General features: G+C 36.8%; 3 protein-coding genes and 1 long non-coding RNA gene across 5 annotated transcripts; 3 read left to right on the forward strand and 1 right to left on the reverse strand.

The window, feature by feature from the left end:
* Window positions 1-1,398: 1,398 nt before the first annotated feature.
* Window positions 1,399-4,292, forward strand: LOC125589744 (cytochrome P450 709B3-like). The gene is made up of 5 exons (XM_048762104.1): window positions 1,399-1,908; window positions 1,995-2,218; window positions 2,413-2,660; window positions 2,742-3,108; window positions 3,616-4,292. The coding sequence occupies exons 1-5, from the start codon at window positions 1,626-1,628 to the stop codon at window positions 4,057-4,059; spliced, it is 1,566 nt and encodes a 521-aa protein (XP_048618061.1). The 5' UTR covers window positions 1,399-1,625; the 3' UTR covers window positions 4,060-4,292.
* A 2,870-nt stretch (window positions 4,293-7,162) lies between these two features.
* On the forward strand, window positions 7,163-8,720 carry LOC125589746. Its single transcript, XM_048762112.1, has 2 exons — window positions 7,163-8,267; window positions 8,385-8,720. The coding sequence occupies exons 1-2, from the start codon at window positions 7,881-7,883 to the stop codon at window positions 8,538-8,540; spliced, it is 543 nt and encodes a 180-aa protein (XP_048618069.1). The 5' UTR covers window positions 7,163-7,880; the 3' UTR covers window positions 8,541-8,720.
* On the reverse strand, window positions 8,706-14,492 carry LOC125589742 (golgin candidate 6). 2 transcript variants are annotated; one of them, XM_048762102.1, is made up of 20 exons: window positions 14,267-14,492; window positions 14,108-14,147; window positions 13,768-13,817; window positions 13,494-13,621; window positions 13,363-13,415; window positions 13,056-13,202; window positions 12,882-12,955; window positions 12,742-12,811; window positions 12,538-12,591; window positions 12,342-12,437; window positions 12,056-12,106; window positions 11,887-11,973; window positions 11,676-11,789; window positions 11,516-11,587; window positions 11,001-11,186; window positions 10,806-10,909; window positions 10,659-10,707; window positions 10,520-10,585; window positions 9,658-10,425; window positions 8,706-9,504 (listed from the first exon to the last, which is right to left on the reverse strand). In XM_048762102.1, exons 2-20 carry the CDS (start codon window positions 14,129-14,131, stop codon window positions 8,938-8,940), a joined length of 2,760 nt encoding a protein of 919 aa, XP_048618059.1. In that variant the 5' UTR covers window positions 14,132-14,147; window positions 14,267-14,492; the 3' UTR covers window positions 8,706-8,937. The 2 variants fall into 2 exon arrangements, with proteins under 2 accessions (XP_048618059.1, XP_048618058.1); XM_048762101.1 differs by having other exon boundaries at window positions 10,659-10,719.
* Window positions 14,493-14,639: 147 nt separating this feature from the next.
* Window positions 14,640-17,017, forward strand: LOC125589748. The gene is made up of 2 exons (XR_007325908.1): window positions 14,640-16,397; window positions 16,501-17,017. It is a non-coding gene; the product is annotated as an uncharacterized LOC125589748 (long non-coding RNA).
* The last annotated feature ends 3,164 nt before the right edge of the window (window positions 17,018-20,181 follow it).

Here is a 20,181-nt window from a genome sequence, read left to right on the forward strand (position 1 = left end):
GGCGGGCTATGAGGCACAGAGGAGGCTGAACCAGCAAATGATGGAGATGATGCAGAGGATGTACCCGAACGAGGTCTTCCCGGACGTGCCAGACCCGTAGTTTTTTTTTTTTTCCAAAAACTCGGAATGTTTTATTTTTATTTGTGAAACTTTGAATATTAATTAATATGATTTCATTTTTAATTTTAATTTCATATTTTCGAATTTAAATTTCAGAAATTTTATTTTTTTTAAAAAAATTAATATTTTTTACATTCCGAGGAAATTAATTATATTTTTTACTCGATCGATCGATGCGTTTTTGGACATAAATCCATCGATCGATCTATTTATAAAAAAACGTTCGGAATATACCGAGGGAAACCTTTCCTCGGAATATACCGAGGGAACGGTTCCTCGGTATATACCGAGGGACATTTCCCTCGGAATATTCCGAGGGACAGATCCCTCGGAATATACCGAGGGACACATTCCTCGGAATATACCGAGGGACACATTCCTCGGAATATTCCTATCGATCGATGTATATATGCCTAAAAACGCATCGATCGATGAACGTCCGAGGAAGTATCCCGACGAAGTTCTCCCTCGGTATATTCCGAGGACCTTTCCGACAAACTAGTGATCCTCGGAATTTCCTCGGAAGTTTATTTCCTCATAATTCTGTCGGAAAATTCCGAGGAATTTCCGAGGAAAGAAGAAATTCCGAGGAATTATTTCCGACGACTTGTTTCGTCGGTATGTCGTCGGAATAACGATATTCCGACGAAATTCCGATAATTTTTTCCCTCAGAATCCTTGTTGTTTTCTTGTAGTGTCGGAAAAGACCCGACTTGTGCTTAATACCATCCACCGGAGCTAAGCCAGGGCCCGCCGAAGGCATCCAGAAGAGACGCCTTTTCACTCTATTTTAATCGACGGTGGCCGGAAATCAAATCTAGGTGGCGGAACTCACAGCTGTGAGCTCTTTAATTACCACCAGGCCACAAGCTCCCGATTGGGCTATGGTATTTAATATAGAAAATTTCTCTACGATAACATTGATTTTTTTAATCATAAATATAATACACAAATGTCAAAACAACCTAAGTTTTATTAAATAGGTAAAAGACATGTATATTCTTAGGGTTAACAAATATAAAACGTAACGTTTAATTGTACAAAATAATATTTAAAAATTAAAATCATAATTTTGAAATAGTTTAAAAAAATATTGGATTTCAAAATAAAACTTCAGAAAAAAAAAGAAGGAAAATAATAAATTTTTGAAAAACAAAATTTGAAAAATGAAAGGTTCAAATTGTAAAATTTTTCTTCAAAAATAAGAAAAAATATTATTTATTCATATTGATATATCTATAAATAAGGGTATAAAACTCTTTTGCATTTTTATGAAATCTTTCTTGGTCATTTTACTCTTTGTATGTTTTTTGGCAAAAGATATATATTTTAAGGTCATTTGAGAGATTCAAGCCTTAATATATATGAAGTATAAAATAAAATGAATCCTACGAAAATAATGTGTTTCCTCCAAATATTATTTTACTTACATTTCTATTTAAACAATAACAAGATGTGCCCCTTCAAATCAGAAATACAAGTACAAACTCCTTTTGTTTCTTTCAATGGAATTTCAGAGCACAATCAACCTCTTAGCACTCGTTCTTCTGCCCTTTGTTGTTCCCAAGATATGGGAAGCTTGTTGGATCTTTCTTTTGCGGCCATGGATGATAACAAGAAGATTCAAGAAACAAGGAATCTCAGGCCCAAAATACAGATTCATATACGGAAACCTCAAGGAGATAAAGAAGATGAAGAAAGAAGCTAAGGGTTGGGTTCTTGATCCCAACTCCAACGATATCTTCCCTCGTGTGTTTCCTCATTATCACCAATGGATGTCTCAATACGGTGCGTTTTATCAAAACCTGTTTTGTTTATAGTCCTTATGAGCATTGCTTAATACATGTAAATTCCCCTTTAATGGTATATATTAGGAGAAACATTTCTGTATTGGAATGGAACAAAACCGACTCTATTCATCTCAGATCTTGAACTAGGGAAACAGATTTTGTCGAGCAAGTTAGGTTTCGCTGTTATAGCAAAGACAAGACCAGAGGTCCTCATGCTTTTTGGTAAAGGACTTTCTTTCATAGAAGGTGATGACTGGGTTCGCCATAGACGAATCTTGAACCCTGCTTTCTCAATGGACCGACTAAAGGTTTTTTACAATTCCTATTCACTACTTTTTTACCCATAGTCCATAGATATAACGAAATTTGGTGAAACACGTTAAATCATTTATTTTATTGCGTTTATTTATCCCTTTCTGCATTATTTTCTCGCTTTAGGTATATTCAGCCCTGTTTGAAAAATGTGTAACTAATTGATTAATTAATTGCTAATAATTGTTAGGTCATGACAAAAGAGATGGTGAATTGCACCTTGAGAATGCTGGAGGAGTGGAGAATACAGAAGAATGGTGAAGAAGTGGTGCTGAGGATGGAGATTAACAAAGACTTTCATAGATTGATCTCTGATATTATTGCGACCACTGCGTTTGGAAGCAGTTATGAGGAAGGGATTGAGTTGTTTAGATCACAGTCAGAGCTTGAGGAATATTTTGTTGCTTCTCTCACAAGCGTCTTCATCTCAGGAACACAGTAAGTACAATATATATATAGTCAACTAATGTTCAGACAGAAAACTTATATAATCTTCTTTTTTGTTTCTTGTTTCACAAGATACCTTCCTACACCAACCAACCTTCAACTATGGAAGCTTGATAAGAAAGTGAAGGACTCAATCAAAAGAATGATAGATGCAAGGCTAAAATCAAGTTCTAATAACTATGGAGACGATCTTCTAGGGATCATGTTGAAAGCTGCAACATCTGAGGAGCCTGCGAAAATGATGAGGATGGATGAGATTATAGAGGAATGCAAGGCTATATATTTCTCAGGTCAAGGAAATAGTGCGATTCTATTGACATGGACTATGTTGTTGCTGAGCTTGCACCAAGATTGGCAAGAGAAACTCAGAGAAGAGGTTTTCAATGAATGGGGTAAAGATACCATCCCAGATTCAGACACCTTCACCAAACTTAAACTGGTAATTACTGTGTTCCATTTTCATAAGTTTTTTTTTCTTGCAGTTTAGCAAATAAAAACAGGGTTTCTTGTTATTAAATTATATGGATTTCTAATATAAAATTAGCTGGTAATAAATGGACTGACGTGTGTATATATATATGTATTGTTTTCTTAAAAAAACTTTTGATTCTAACATATATTTTTGTTTCGAAAAGATTCATGTTTAAAGAAATTTTTTTTTTCAAAAAGATACATGTTTCTAAATTTTTAATGCATTAATTAATAGTAAATTGTAAACTTCAAAAAACATAATTGTGTTTATTGAAATTCTAATGATTATATGTTATTGTGAGTAATTACAAAAATAATACATTGATAATCATAATTTTGTATATATTTTTAATGTGTAAAATTTCTAAACATTATTTTTGAAACGGAAAGAATATTTATTTAGGATTTTTTTCTAACTTTCAATATGTGAGACCGTCTCTAATGCTGAAGAAAACCCTTTTTTTTTATCTTGCAGATGAACCTGGTGTTGATGGAGTCGCTTCGTCTGTACGGACCCGTGATTAAACTGGTCCGAGAAGCAACAAAAGATATGAAGATAGGACATTTGGATATCCCCAAGGGCACGAGCATAATCATCCAATCCCTGAAGATGCACACCGACAAGGCCGTATGGGGAGAAGACGCCAAACAATTCAATCCTCTGCGGTTTGAAAACGGTGTTTCTAAAGCCGCCAATCACCCAAACGCACTTCTTCCGTTCTCAGTCGGACCAAGAACTTGCATTGCCCAAAACTTTGCCATGATGGAAACCAAGACCGTGCTCACTATGATCCTTCAACGGTTCCGGATTAGCCTCTCCCCTGAATATAAGCACACCCCGGTCGATAAATTCAACCTCTATCCGCAATACGGCCTACCCGTAATGCTTCAGCCTCTCGATACTAGTGCTCAACCGTGAGGAAGATAACAAACCAAGAATCTTACCGGGTTTGGTAAAGTTCAAGATGATAATATGGATAAGCTTAAATAAAACAGATAATAAGACGAAGAGAAAAACTGATTACAGAATTCTTTAGTGACATTTTCATGTTGGATGAGAATATAACGTGGTAGAAACGATGTTCGTGCCCTTCTAAATTCCCCAGCCATGATTATTGCGGTTGGTATTAATAAGAATTAGTGTTTGAATAAGTGGACTTTTTAATCTATAAGCAATGCTAGTTGTTGTATATACGCATTAATATTTAACGTTGAGAAAAATATAATAGTAGAAGTTAGCTAGTGGCAGAGTTGTTAGTTCTTTGTTATTTACATTGATGATAAATATTGCATGATTAAATCATACAAACTAGTTTACACACAGCTCAATTATTATATATCCTCAGAAACTTTTGCGAGTTCATACACACTGAAACCCTACGTTCCAACCACCAAAACCACACGTTTATATTGGAGTAGTTAGACTTTGTTTTTATTTGAACAATAACCATAAAATGGTGGTTTGATGGTAGAAAAACATTGGGACTGCCAAGCAATCCAGATTTGATGGCATTCTACTACACTTTATTTTTTTACTGAGCGGATATTAACCTATTTTACTATCTATTTGAATATCTGGAGTCAGAATTCATACGTGGACCGCATCACACTTTTGAAGACTAATCTGGTCTTTTCATGGATTCGAGATACCCTGCCATAATCTCTTCGGGGATGAGCAAAACAGGGAGTCTACAGGACGGGGTTCAACTAGCGGAGACTCTTGGAACAGCTGGAAAGGTTAAAAAAAAACTATTGTTCTGCTCAAATTTTGTCTGCATGTGAGTAGTTTTCTGATCTGTTGCTCTTTCCAACTGTCCAACATGAAGTTTTTCCCCAGTTTTAATACTATTCTTTTAAATGTTTTATAATCATAAAGGTCGTTGTTACTATAAAAAAAATCTGAACACTTGGCTAAATTTGATTGTACCAATCCTGACCACTTTGGACAGAAGTCAGTGTCGTTACAGTTCACGTTCCAGATTAATCAAATATTGCGCGTGATTTTTTGCTTTCCTCGCCTCTTAGAGCACCGTTAACCTAAAAGCACCATTAACCCTGGTTCTTAGTTATGAATTTTAACAAAAAAATAATTAAAAAGTCAGTAGGTCCTACTCACTTTTTAAGAACGGTCTTTCCTCCTCTCTCTAAAGGCGAATCTTGGGTAGTTTATAGACTGTTCGCAAATCCTACCGACACGTGGCGACCCGCAATTATTTTTCTTTTAATTAAATTTTTTTATCAAACAAAAAAAATTCAAAAACCTACCTATAAAACCGTGCATGGGTTAATGGTGATATTAGGTATCTCGTGTCTCTTAGCAAAATGTTTCGAAATAGTGTCATAATTTGCCACTAAATTATGGGGGAACTTTATAAATAACAACATACAGATAATTGGTGTCTCATTAGCTAGCATCGGAGCGGCCGTAAACATTTTAAAATTAATCTTAACAAAAGAAAGTTCGATAACTTGAAAACCAAATGCTTACGTATAATAATTTTCTTTATATTGAAAGTCAATGCTAATATTTCATCCCGCTAATGTCTAGAACCGGCGTTGACTAGTGTAAGATTTTAGGTGTGACTGATTAATTAGTTATCTTCTAAGAGTTATACTTTCCACCTATAAAAAGGTCTGTGATTAAAAAAACTTTCCCACCATTTTCAATTTTGTTTGATACTACAGTTATATATATCCGACAGAAAAAGTTATATTAATCAGGAGTTTAGAATGTTTAAGATTTGAGATATAATAACATGTTAGATTTGGATTTATCATGGAAATTTTAACTCAAAATTAATTAGTGATAAAGTGGATTAACCATAACTCTTTGTATATTATTTTAGGGCATCTACATCACCATTTCAAATTTTATTCTATAACGGAATGGAAAATGGAGTAATGAACAAAAAAACAAAAGCATTACTCCATTTATAGAGTAATATTTTTTTTGTTCATTACTTCATTTTCTATTATATTTTAGAGTAAAATATAGAATGAGAATAGAAATTTTCTAAAGTTTGTTTAAATTTTCGATGATTTTTTATCCCTAATAAAGTCAAACCGGACACACCTTTTGTGAGTATACTAAACTGTAAGAAAGAGCGGTCGGCTTAGGGTTTATTTAGAGCATCTCTAAAAAAACACTATATTATGAAGTTTCCAAAACTCTATATTTAAAATTTAAAAGTGTTTTTCTCCAAAAGTAAAACTTCAAACTTAATTTTAAAACTATTTGTATTTTATCTTATGGTCCTTCTATTTTTCATAATTAATTTAAATTCATAAAAGTTTTGTAAATAACCAAACACATATATAAAAATATCACAACAGTATTAACTAACAAAACGTTATAATAAAATACAAATTTTAAATAGAAATAACATAATTAATATTAAACTTCAAGAAAAATACCATATTATTCCATAAAACTATTTTTGTAATGCATATATGATCAACTAGTGTATTTCGAAATAAAAATGGCTTTATTTATTTTTAATTTGTAGATCACAAACTAAAAATTGTTAAAATCATGTGATCTTAAACTTGAAACACATTAGATCTGAACAAAAAAGTTAAAGAGGAAAATAAATATTGCTAAAATCTTAACTTCTATCAATTAAATTTAAAATTAAGTGAATATATTCGATCTGAATAAAAAAGAATCGTATGTAATAGACATCAAAACAACAACCATCTTCGGTTACACAAAATTTGTTTGGACAATATTTTGAAGGTTCTCGGTCAAATTTACATGACTACTAGTATTGTAATATTTAAATTTGTGTAATAGTATGTAATTTTTGAAAAGATTTTTTGTTAAGTTTCTTTTGTATTGTTGCTGTATAAATCTAGTTTTAAATATTTTAAATCTTATTTTAAAGTTTTATTTAATTTTATGTAAAACTTAAATTTATAAAAAAATTGAAATTTTTATGAGATATGAATTTTTTTAGGATTAATACGATAAACGAGAAAATATTTAAGAATAATAAATGTGATGTGTAATTAGGGACTAAAATGTAAATAAAAATATGAAATTTCAAATATAGAGTTTCACTGAAGTTTTGAAGTTTTTTTTTTGAGAATAAAAAACATCATATTTGAAGTTATTGAGTGTTTTTTGGAGATGCTCTTGTATAATTCTAGTCGACTAGTTTACTTTATCTTATTTATGCTCGTTTATAACAGAAAGTCACTATCTTATACATAGAACAATATCTTCAAAAGATTCGATTTCACTGTATCAATTCAGACCAACGATGGGTAGAAGCCAAAGTCATGACAGCTCACATTGAGTCGATGATGATGCATACTCTCAAGATAATCACAAAATATTTGGTCAAAATAATAAACCACAGAAAAAAAAATGATATATTTATCTCTTGAAACAAAAGAAATTGCATATATAATATGATATATTTATCTTAAAACTCATATATAATTATCAAACTTACATCATTTGAAATACAATCAACCACATCTTCACAACCAATTTAATAGACTTTATCATAGAGGCCATGTATATTTAGTCGAACATCATAGTGGGCCTTATATGTTTTACCAAAAGGCCCAAACTTACTTGATGATATCTCAACTGAGCTGTCAAATCTTTCTATTTGCGGATCTTCTGAATCAAATCCAATTTTAAATTCGAGCTCAAATTCAAATCGCTCCCCCCGCTCCATCCGGTGTATTTTGCGGCGGGTCGTCCCAGCAACTCCGTTGAAAACCACTGCGATGAACGGATTCGAAGATTGGGAGCTTCGCAACGAGGAAGGCTTCGTTTTCAAGCGAGTGAAGCGAAGCCGTATCTCCGACTCCGGAGAAGCATCCAAACCTGTGGAACAGGAGTTGGATCCGGCGGTGGAGGAGAGAAATCGAAGGATGCGGAAGACGAGAACACTGGTGAAGCTCAAAAGAAAGTACCAGAGAGAGATGGAGCAGTGGGACATTTTGTCGAACAGCTTTAGTGCTATGCAAGAGAAGGCTGCTCGATTTCAAGCGGAGGAGCGGGAAGAGAGGTTAAACGCGAGCGAAACGACGTCGTCTCGAGATTCAGAGCATGGCGGAGAAGAAGATGCTCCAAAGACGGCGTCGTCTATGCTCGACGAGCTTCTTTCTATGGTAATTAGGTTTTTTTTTTGTTTTACCCATTTGATTAGAAATTAGATTGTCTTGAAATGGTTATGTACATGTTTTGTATATTTGATGAAGAAGGTTGTTGTTGATGGACTTTTGTAGGCAGAAGCACAAGAAGCGATCGTCAACGATGTCTCAAATCTCTGCGAAGTCGCAGAAAACATATGTAGAGTCGAACATGAAGAAGAGGAGTCGTTGTTTGATCTTGCCGTTTGGAGCTCACCAAGGAGTCTCATGGCGTCTCTTTGTGCTGATTAAAAACCTAACCATGTATTCTACTTCTCTTTCGTGGTTCTTCATCACAGGCTCTGTACATTCTTGTCTTGTTTTCGAGTTGTAGCATATGTCCTGTCTTGTCTTATAGCTTCAACAATGTACTTAGTTTTGTTTTCCTCAAAATGTGAAAAACCACAACATCTGGAATAACTTTAAAATCAACACTGACTTCATTGTTCAAACGTGAACGAATCTGCATATTGTAAACTGGAGCATTGTGGTAATGTAACAGGTTTCAAACAGTCTAACAAGTTGGGAGTTTAGATGATAAATTAAAAAGATTAACCAACAAGACTGTACATAGTTCCATGTAGAGACGGATACACAAAAACAACCTGAGACTTTTGTTTTGTTTTTATGAATACCTGACGAGAGGAGTTTAATGGTCGTCGTCTTCTTCTTCATCAGATTCCCCTTGAGCTTCCGACTCGTCCCCAATATCCTCCAAAAGCTTATCAACATCAACTCCTAGCTCCATCAGTTTCGCCGTTAGCTTCTCCACTTTGCTCTCCTCTTGCCCCAAACATACTAACAAGTCGTTCAGCTCGTCTTCGCTCTCTTTCTGAGCTTCCTTTCTCACTTCCTCCTTAATCGCTTCTATATCAGGAAACTCCATGGGATCTTCTCCTCCTTTCAATGATTTCACCTCCTTCTCCAGATGGTAGTTCGCTTGTTCCAGACTGTTGTATGCGTCAGACAGCCCTTTTAGGTCTGATTCGAGTTTCGCAGCCATGTTCTTGTAATCTGATGCCTCGGACTCCAACTTGGCTTTCTCGGCTTTAACTGTCTCTAAACGCTGAGACGCTTCTTGGAGTTCTCGCCTGATGCTTTCCATCTGAACCTTCTCCATTACGGTACTTGATCTTTGCACTGATCCTTGAGATTCCTCATTCCTCCCAGAGCTGGCTAGGTCTTCTGCCAAAGCAGCGTTACGAGCAAGAAGGTTCTGGAAAACACAGAGGTGGTAAGGACAACAAGCTCTTAACCTCTCATCATTTTAAATTTCATGTTACTTGTGAGTGAAGACTCAAGATTTTTCTTCTATCAATTGCAATCAAACAACTAAATTGTATACAAGAGTTCAACAAGAAGCATGTACCTGAATCTCCGAGCATTGTTTCTCTATAAAGGCTTTCAAGCGGTTGATGTAGGCTTTCTCATTTTCACCGCTCCTCTGCTCCAAATCCGCCGGAACTACAGCCACCTCACTTTTTGGCCGACTATACACGTCCACGATCCTCTCTCTAATCTTACCTTCAAGGCTCTTCACTAAGCCTGTGAAGCTAGGATCAAACAACGATATGAGCATTGGGTGATCCTCATTCCCCTTATCCATCGCCTTCGCCGTGTCCGCATCCTCGATCTCAGCTTCACTGGGCGTGGCTGTTCTTGTCAACGGTTTATGACCCTCCCGAGGTGCCTCGGAGGAAGAGAAGAGGAAGCTGCTCTGCATCTCTTCCAACTTCGAGAAGTATGTTGTGAGACCTATCTTCTGGCTTACAGCATCAACTACAGCAAAAGCATCTTTACCATTCTCATTTGATTTGTTGTAGATGACGCATTCCCCCAGTAGAATAGACGCCAAGCCCCTTGTGCAAACTGTTGCTGCTGGGTTTGCTACCAGCTCGAGCAGATACGTTAGGTGGTGGCGTGAATCTATAAAGCACTGAACTGCAGCTGGGCAATCAACGGTCCATGTGACGAGCAGTTTTAAAATGATCTGTTGAATGTATAATTTTCCCATTGTGCTTGATTTATCTTTCCTTTTCATGGAAGAAGCAACCGCCAGGTATCTGACAATCCTCTGAAAGAGAGTCTCTGGAGTTCCCATGGAAGGTACATGTGATTCAAGTACTATTTTCAAAGCCTGTTGGGTTTCCAAAACAGTTAGCCAACGGAGGGACAAAAAGTTCGGTGTGCAGAACCTATGGTATAAAACTATGGTGGGATTGAATCAATACCTTTTCCTTGCACTGAATGTTGTCCTTCAAAACATGAGAAAGAATGCTCGCAGCTCTGCAACATGTCTGTTTGAAACACATAGATTAAGTTCCGAAAGACACGTACAAATTAACATTCAACAGAGACAAAAAAGTTTACCTCAAGATCACCATCTGTTTCGCCTGAACAAATGCCTCGTAATAACATACTGATACAAACACTAACTTCCAATGAGTTTCGATACAAGAGAATTTTTTTAAAAAGCAAAACTGTGAAAGCGACAGGAGAAAGGAAAGAAGTTGACACCTTCCAAATGACATGTTAACATCATCTTCTAGAGGATCACGGGTGGTGGGATGTGGTTGGGGTATTAAAGTCGAAGCAAGCATTGTTTGACCCTCCCGATTTTTCTGGAAACGTTTAGAGAATGTGGTTATGAAATAATGATAATAATCTGTAAGCTCACATAAGACTATTATATATAGCACAAAAGTTCCAAACCTCACAAAAGGTCTTGAAAACATAATCAGCTGCAACGAACTCTTGAATACTAGACGTCTGTAAGATGATCCGGAGAATAGAATTGAGCGCAGGTTCTACTTGCCTGTCTTCACCAAGAACTTTGCTAGCAAGGATATCACGGTTCTTGGGATGTCCATCAACCAGATCTCCAATGCATTTAAATGTCTAGCAGCAAAGTATCACAAAGTAAAAGACCTATTAGAAACTTAAGCTTAAAGTAACAATAAAAAAAACAGCTATGAGAAAACTTGGACTTCAGCCAACTGCTTAGCAATTCCCTTGATAATACATTAACAATCTTTCGGAAAAAAATTATAACAATATCAGTTCCATGGTCATCCTAGAAACAAGGTTCAACAGTAAAATTATAGAATCTAAACGGAAGTATTCGAATTATTGTCAGTTGCACTAATACTAGAGAACGGAATTTGAAAAATAACAAGAGAAGGGAGAGACGAAAGGACAAAGAATTTGACTAAAGAAGATTTCCTTACCATGCAGCGAACAGCAACAGGCGCCCATTGGCTTTCAACACCCAACATCAGTAGGTAATCTAGCAGTTTTTTCTGTTAATGTACCAAATACGATATAATAAGAAAGATATTTGATTCGGTCAAGAATGAGGAACCACGACATTTGTATATCTTAACAAACCTGAACTAAAACCGTTCTATTTGCCAGCTTGTTTGAATCTTTTCCAGGGTCAGTATCTGCACCTCCCATGATCAGCATATTGATTGTCTCCAGTGCACTAAGTAGATTAACAGTCTACTGGGATTTTGTTCATTCAAAACGACAAAGATTAACAAAGTTGCACGAGCTGGTAGAAACAATTAAAAATGGGAGAATCACTCGATAATCTAACCTTTTGCTGGGTGAATTTATATGTGATCCCTCGAAGTTTTAGAACTGAAATGATCGGTTCAAAACCCATGGTCTCCCTTAGTAGTATCTATACAGTTTCAAATATCAGTCGATGTGCAGAACTAGTAGAGGAATCAGAAAAGTCAAGAACAGAAACAAAGCTTCAAAACCTGGTTTGATGAACTGCTGCGAAGAAGATTGTTCAACAACTCCAGACAGTCCTGTAAAGAAAGAATATTATTGGTCAAAATGCTTGGACAAGGGATTTGAAGAATAAGCAGACAATCCTAATGCATCAAAAATGCTAGAAAAAAAAATCAGGAAGACAACATATGGAAGTGCAAGTGCCAATAATATTTAGTCCTAAATCAAAGAAAAGTTCCATTTTCTTTTTCTTTACAAATTCCAAATTCTAAACAGAATCTATAATATATTTAAAAAAGAGTTACTTGTCACCTGCACAACCACATCGCCATCTGACCCCCCTTCCTCCTTGATGATGCTAAAGATCTTTTCAAATGCACCTTCAAAGACAACAATTTTTTGGATCTCCTACAAGAGGTTATCATAAACGAGAGCTATCAGATCCAATGGCTACTTCAACTCAATGCACCAGAAATAAACAGTTACAAATATAAGCAGGTGATCTCACCTCTGCCTCACGTGTCAAATGCGTAAGAAGCAACAAAGCCTCGTTCCGGATTACCTGTAAGGCAAACACCAAAAATTAAGCATACGAGATATGATATTCATCATCCCACAACCTCCTATATGAGTTAGCTGAAGGATAAATATACAGACTCTTACATAAACCAACAACAACATTACATATATACAAGATATAGTTAAATCTTACCTCCCTATCCATTAGCATATCCATGAGTCGAGTTATACCGCGAGGAGTGGTCAGAATAGCTTCCTGCAACCTGAAGAGACAGTCAGCAACAATATCTACAGCACAAATATAGAAATGTCGCACAGAGAAAGTATATATACCTGTTCTGAGAATTCATAAGAAGAGCTGTCAAAATCTGAAGAGTGTAATATCGAACATAAAAATCTTCTTCCTCCTGCCATGCCACAAGGACAACAAACCATATTATATGATGCACGCATTAAAAATTAGCAAAACAGTAATATATTTTTCGAAAATAAAGAAGAGACACTAACCAGCAAACTCAAAAGAAGAGTGATATTTTCAGCTTCACGAGAGAGCAAATCGGAATTCATAAGAGCTGCATGGGCTTCAGTTTTCTGTGCCCTTGCATGATCGATTGGCGTTAGAGCGCCAAGAAGAGTTTCTAAGGCACCTCGAACCTGGACAGACAACAAAACAACAAGTTAAAGCATGGCAAAGCAGTCAGATCAACAAGAAATTCAATAACAAACTCTGGATAATCCCACAGTAAGACAACAAGACAGTGAAAATCTCATAGTAAAGCTCATGGTAGACATAATGAAAAGGAAGATACAGTACCATTTCAACATCATCCCGTTGGTCCTTTAGGATGCCCACTATCACAGGAAATCCTGAAATTACAGCATTTTTTTATTTGATCTCACAATCAGTCATACGCATAACAGCAAAAACAAAAAAAAAACACTTACCGGAAGCCCCAAAAGCTAATTGAGCAGCATTACTTTCAGCAACAACAGACTGAAGTTCTACAATAGCATTTCTCCTATCGTCAGGCAAGGTACCGTTACTTATGCGATCCAGTAGGCGTTGAATGTAACTACACCAAACAAAGAAAATCCAATCCTCATTCAAATCAAATTGACAATACAGACAGGCCCATGACAGATAATGATCCCCCGCATTAGATAAAAGAACTAGTTGTATTCTTCCTACTCGTATTAGATTAAAGAGAAGCCACTGTACCTGTCTTCATTTGAAGATGGATTGTCTCCAAAAACAAGCCCAACAACCCCCTGTACAAGAGCTCAGAACAAGTTAACACCAAAACAAATATCTGATGCTGCTGATAAAGTAGCACAAAAACATGTTATGAAGCTCTCTTGCAGCCTTCGTGATTAGTACACACACTAACACTCACTCTCTCCCACACCAAAATCATATCGAAAGTGACACCACCAAGCCAATGCAAAACAAGACTCCTCAGTAAGTGCACCGCGATTAGAAAACCAAGAACCAGAAGAAACACATGCAATTCAACATGGATTCGATTCGCAAGAGATTTAAACAATTAGAAAAGAATCACCTTGTAACGGGATGCCAAATCCATTGTCTCGATTAAGCACCTGAAGCAGCAGAAATTGAGAAATTTCAACAAAAGAGAAGCAGCAACAAGGCACAGTAATGGAGAAAGCAAACTACAAAACCCTAGAAACTGACAATGGACGAGCTTCGGACAGCTTACAGGCTATGGTCGTACGGACAGGATCAGACAAGGAAAGACGAATCCTCTCCGATCAGTGAAACAGCAACAGATCGCGCCGATCTTCTCTCCCTCTCTCAGGTCCCTTCTGCTTTCACCACCTGACCGATCTGTTCAAGCAAAGTCAGAAAACTAATAAACCGTCCGATCGTCGCGATTTGAGATTTAATTTTCTCTATAATTGAGGGAAGAGGAAGGTAGATGATGTACTGTACTCCCGCCCGCACCAAATTCTAGCTCCTAGATTAGAGGATGCTCAAATATGGGCCTATTTAAGTTCAATGGGCTTATGTTCCTATTGTTCAACTACCTCGGCAATACTATCAATTTTGCTAGCAGCCTCGTACATAAGATAAATATTTGTTTTGGTCAGATGATAATGGAATAATGGATTATATTTAAACTAATTATAGAGTAATGATGTCATATTTATTACTAGTAATATTGTACTACTATTTTACTGAATTTACTCTTTTTTTTAAAATATTCATTTGGCATTTTTGTGAATTAATTATCAACATTTAGGGTATATGTATGTATAAATCTATCAATTTATAACGAAATAAATGAGTCGTGTTTATGAGTATTAAGGAAAAACACGTGTTTCAGAGGTTAAATGTTGCATACATCTAACTTAAATCTCGAGCTCGTGAATTAGACATCCACGTTGGAAAAGAACATGTTAAATAGTGGTTGATAAATTAAATTGGTTCAAACGTTATTGTTTTGACTCATTGTTATTTTAGTCGCCTAACTCGTCTCCAAACAATTCCCACCCCACGTAACTATTCAAATATAAGCGCCACTTATAGAGTTGACATATTAAAATGTTACGTCACTCAACTAGCTAGCTAGCATGGTCAATACAATTCGATGGTCGGACAACAAGATTTGAGTTGAACCAATCAATAAAAGATGGAGTTAAATTATGCCTCATTTACTTGAATATAATTAAATAAATGACAATGATCGATTTTTTAACACGTCGTTAGCAATGGAGGCTCGGAAGAGAAAAAAGGAAACCTAATTTGAAACTTTTGTTTACCTTTGGCACGTAAACTATATCTCTATGATCCAGATGCGACATTTTATTCTTAATCAGTCGAAGCACGCTAAGACCATGATTATCGTGGTCGCTTAGGGTGTATCTTTGGCATATTTAGCAATTTAAAAAAAAACAAAACACTCATTATGTTAAGCGACTTTGCTTAAATAAGGGTTAGAAGATACGAATCTTCTTGGACACGCGTCAGGGTGGGAGTGTTTTGGGAGTAGAAACCGAGGGGTTTCGAAAATTATTTTCATTTTCGAAGCTTTCACCCCCTTTCTCTCTCGGGGACGACAAAGTGGAGAAACCGTCGTCTCGATTCCTCGACGAAGCATATCGATGCAAAACGATGATTCTTCTCCTCGACGAAGCGATTAAAATCCCCGGGTGGTCTCCTCGACGAAGTGAAGCAACGAATCCGGACGAGATCCTCGACGAAGTGAAGAAAGGAAACTGATTGCGGTTCTCGCCAAAGAAGGAAATCGAAGGTTTTGCTCCTCATTCAAATCGAAAGGGAAAGGTCTTTATTTTTATTTTGTTTTTAAAGTCGAATCTTTTATGGATTTGCATGTCTCTGATTGTGGTCTTGTTGTTCGAATCTTCTAGGGTTTTGCATGTCTTTGATTGTGGTTCTGTAATGATTTGCGTTTCCGCTAATGAGATGTCCCTTTAGAGCTTTCATGTGTTTTGATCGTTTGATCTCCTAGGTTCTCTAGACATATAAAGTTCGATTTTGTAGGTGTTATTGATGAAGAGCTTCCATGTATATTGATCGTTTGAGCTTTTATGTGTATTGATCGATCGTTTCCTTAACTGGATTTTATTAATTTCGATTCAATGATCATCAAGTATATTACTTCCTGTTCTTATTTGTTTATTAGATTGCTTGGTGTCGTGTTGATTCTTGAGATCGTGTTGATTCTTGAGATTGAACAACTATTTTTTCTGAAATGTTTCCGTGTTTTGTCTTATGGATGGAACATGGAATGAACAAGAGGAATGCGTGAACAACGAACATGGAGAATATCAATACAGAGAAGAGGACTGCATCTGCCAACAACAGAGGTAATACATTTCTCATTGATCAGTTGAATTGACCAAAGTATTTGGAATCTGGTAATGGTTGTAGGTGGGTAATAAATGTATTGTTAATGCATGGTTATTGTAGATCCTAAAATCTACACTAAGAATTTGATAGTGATCGGGAGTTCAATATAGGGAAGAAATAACGTGGGCAACGATATCCTTAGAACACAACGATGTAATCAGGTATGAGTCGACAAGAATGGACTATATTCGCAGGTCGAATATCATAGAGATATCATGATTAAGAAGGATCGTGACTGAACTCGGGATCGAGCTGCCTATGTACCCGTCAAGGGATCAAGTCTAAACGTACTTCGATTATAATCATCTCGAAAGAGATGTCGGTTTCTTCGGTCATGGGTGAGACCTCGACTTCGTCGGTCTCGAGCTCGATGTTTACTTCGAGATCTTCTTGTCTTGAATAATTAGTAGTTAGTGTACGATTGATAAGTTCTCGAACTGCATATGATCTCTTTAGATCGATCTTGTCATATGAAGATAAGGTCGATCATTAACATGATACGAGGGTCGCTATCGTCATGGATTTTTGTTTTCACAATTACAAAAATGTGTTGACGTGAGATGATTATTGGGAATCTCATCTCTCTCGTTCTTCTTAAACCATAAAGAAATGGATGACTTGTTTAATCATTAGACAGATATAATGATTCCATCATGTGTTGGTGGAGGAAGATGGCGATCTTGCCGAGACCAAAGTCTCTCCACCTCTTTGTCCGTCTTTATTCTTTTGTTTTCCTCCTTTTTGTCTCAGTTTCGTCCCCGGAGAAGATGCTCTCTTCGTTAGATCCAAGGCCTCTTTTATATGACCGCAAGGTTGTTGCAAGAAGCTAGTAATATGGTTAATAATTTGTTGCACATGCTCCACCTTTCTAGCTACGACTTCTTCTTTATTGATCGCTCTCCGATATATAAGGAGAATAATTCTCTTGTTCTTTGACTCATTCATACTCAAAGAACCTCGGGCTCTATCGGCCGACTTCGGGTTACGAGTTCTCATGGGCATGTCTAAGCTCAACTCGAGGTCGTCGTTAGCCGATTTCTTATCTTTTTGGCGGGAAGGATTTAGTGCTAAATTATGGTCCAACATTTGCCCCCCCCCCCCCCAGTTCTTCAAGTGAGGTGATGAGGTTGGAGAACGGAGAAGCCTTTTATCAATTGAGACAACATGACTCTGAGCCATTTTCTTCTTTAATGAGTTCGCAAAGTCGTTCGCCATTTGATGGCGAGATCTTGCAAGAACAATTGCATTGAGTGTTCGATCTTGGCCTGTTTGTCGTGATCAAAATGTGAATTTGATCTCAGCTTATTTGGTGAATTATATCAAGCCGTTTGATGTCCGTTTGATCACTAAGTGATCGATTTCGTTTATGTATGTGGGTTAAGGAAATAGTTCGAAGTAGTCTGTTGGAGACACCGCACGGAAGACGAGAATTGGATCGAGCTCGCGGTTTCATAAATATGGGTCGAGCTTGTCAGTGGAGTCGCTTATTTTAAAAGCATAGAGAGTTATTTTGATCTCTCATGGTAGATGAGATTTTGTGATTGAATTTGTTTTTGTTTATGATTTTTATTTGGTGTGAGTCTGGTTGCTTATTCCGCGTCAACTCGAGTTTATGTTAATATTTTTGTGTTTGTGTAAAGGTGTTGGAAATATATAATCCCAGCGAATCATCAAGTCAATGCGAGACTATTGGCTACATGTCGATAGTCGAATAGTCAATCTTTTACTTTGGTTCGGTTATAGGAGCAATTTATACTGCTCGTCCTCGAGGTGTTTTGTGAAATAGAAGCTGATCAGGAATCTAACTCGCCGACCGGCGGTGGCCTAAGAACGTGGTTTGTAGGTGTTGTTTTTGATACGGTCGATGAGAGTTCGGGTCGTTTGAGACCGTGTGGTAGAACTCGTTAAGAGTTTGAGCTTGTTTAAAGTCGAAAATAGAGTTTAAGGATATTTCGAGCCAATTGAGACCGAAAAATGAATCTTAATAGTAGTTCGAGCTACTGATAGTGTGAGAATAATGTATAAAATATTTTGTGGTTATATAAGTTTAGTTATGAAACTTGTGATTTGAAATAGTGTATGAATTTGATACTATATAAGTTGAAAATGTAATGCGAGAATCTATTTATCTGATGCAATTACGTATAAATAGATTAAAGATAATTGTTTACCAACATGGGTGTGTTCTGGTTTTAACGACTGCGATCTAGCGGAGAAGAAATGGTGCTGCATGTTTGAACAGTTTTTCCTTGTGTAGTTGATGAGAAGTTGATGCGGCTGCGAATTATTAACTTAATATGTGCACGACTCATAGTACGCCGTCGTGGATCATGTCGCGCTTACTGCCTCTTGTGGCTTAGCTTTTGTTTGGAAATATTGTTTAGACAACATGTGATCTTAGAATATTTCTGCGTGGTTTGTCTAGATTTATCGTATTCCTTAACAGAAAATGATTTCGTGGTCGGGGCCTTTTAGTGATGCTTTGGATTTTGTTTGTGATTTTCCATGATTCGTTATAGATAAAATCTATTTGCTTCTTCTACGGAAAGGGATATACTGGCCCTTAAGTAGTTCGAGATCGTTTGAAGTCAGGCGTTCGATGGCTCTTTTCATAATGAAGTGGATGGATTTGTCACTTTAAGGCGTGTAAAATGCAAGGCTTGAGCTTTCTTCGCTCATCTCCGGTATTTTTGTTTCGATCTGCCTGATATCATGCTCGATATATTTCTAGAGGCACGATAAGAGCTTTTTCAAAAGCTCACTATCGATCTGAGAGTGTAAAGTTTCATTGGCTCCTTGACTTCAGCTCTTTGGGAATTGTGTTGGTCGATATTCTTGAAGAGTCGAACACGGCCACTGAGCTGCTAAGGTTCCTTGGACATATGAATCGTTGTTTTCGTGGAGCAAGATCCATTTTCGGCTCCTCGAGCTTCTGCATCAGAGATCGAACTCGATGCCATTATTGGAGGAGGGCGACTTCTTGATCCTTAAAACACGAGCTCGTTAGAAGTCGAGTCTGCCTATTTTTAACTCGGATGCAAGATTTGTATTTGCTTAATGATAGTGGATATGTGTTTCATACAGTTCGTATATACGTCATTAGGGTTTCGGGAGCTCGATAGCTCGAGGGATTTTTGCATTGCTTTTGGTCGGTCAAATTGATTGGAGCGCGAACTAGTAGACTTTCGCGTTCGAGCTAGCTGATCCAATCTTTGCCCAGTCTATTGAGACTTAGGCTGTGGTGGTTTGATCCATATCGAGGTGAGATGCCTCTTCTGTTGAGGAATATACATCGTGAGGTGGAAATTTCGGGAGCACCTGGAGATTCTTAGTGGCTTGATCATTTCCATAGCGTGGGAAGTAATCATCATAAAAGAGATGTCGGTTTCGTCGTTCTTGAGCAATACATCAGTTTCATCATCTCGAGACGTCGGCTTCATCCTCTATCGTCTCGGATGAAACGTCTGTTGTTAATGAGTAAAGAGTTTAAAGAGTTCTTACTAGATAAACTCGGTCTTTGCTAGCTCCGATATCACAAGGAGAGAGAGCTCTCACTCTTATTCGATACAAGGCGAATGAAGATACACAGTTTCATTATCGTGATCTTGTAAAGAGAACGTGTAGCCCTCGTTAAGAAACGGGTTTTTGGGCAATAATAAGGAAATTTTTTTGTGCCTTTAATCCTAAGTCCTTTGTTAGAAAAGATTCTCGGCTTTAACAAATATGAATATGGAATTGTCT

This window comes from Brassica napus, chromosome C7, assembly GCF_020379485.1.
Source record: "Brassica napus cultivar Da-Ae chromosome C7, Da-Ae, whole genome shotgun sequence".
NCBI lineage: Eukaryota > Viridiplantae > Streptophyta > Magnoliopsida > Brassicales > Brassicaceae > Brassica > Brassica napus.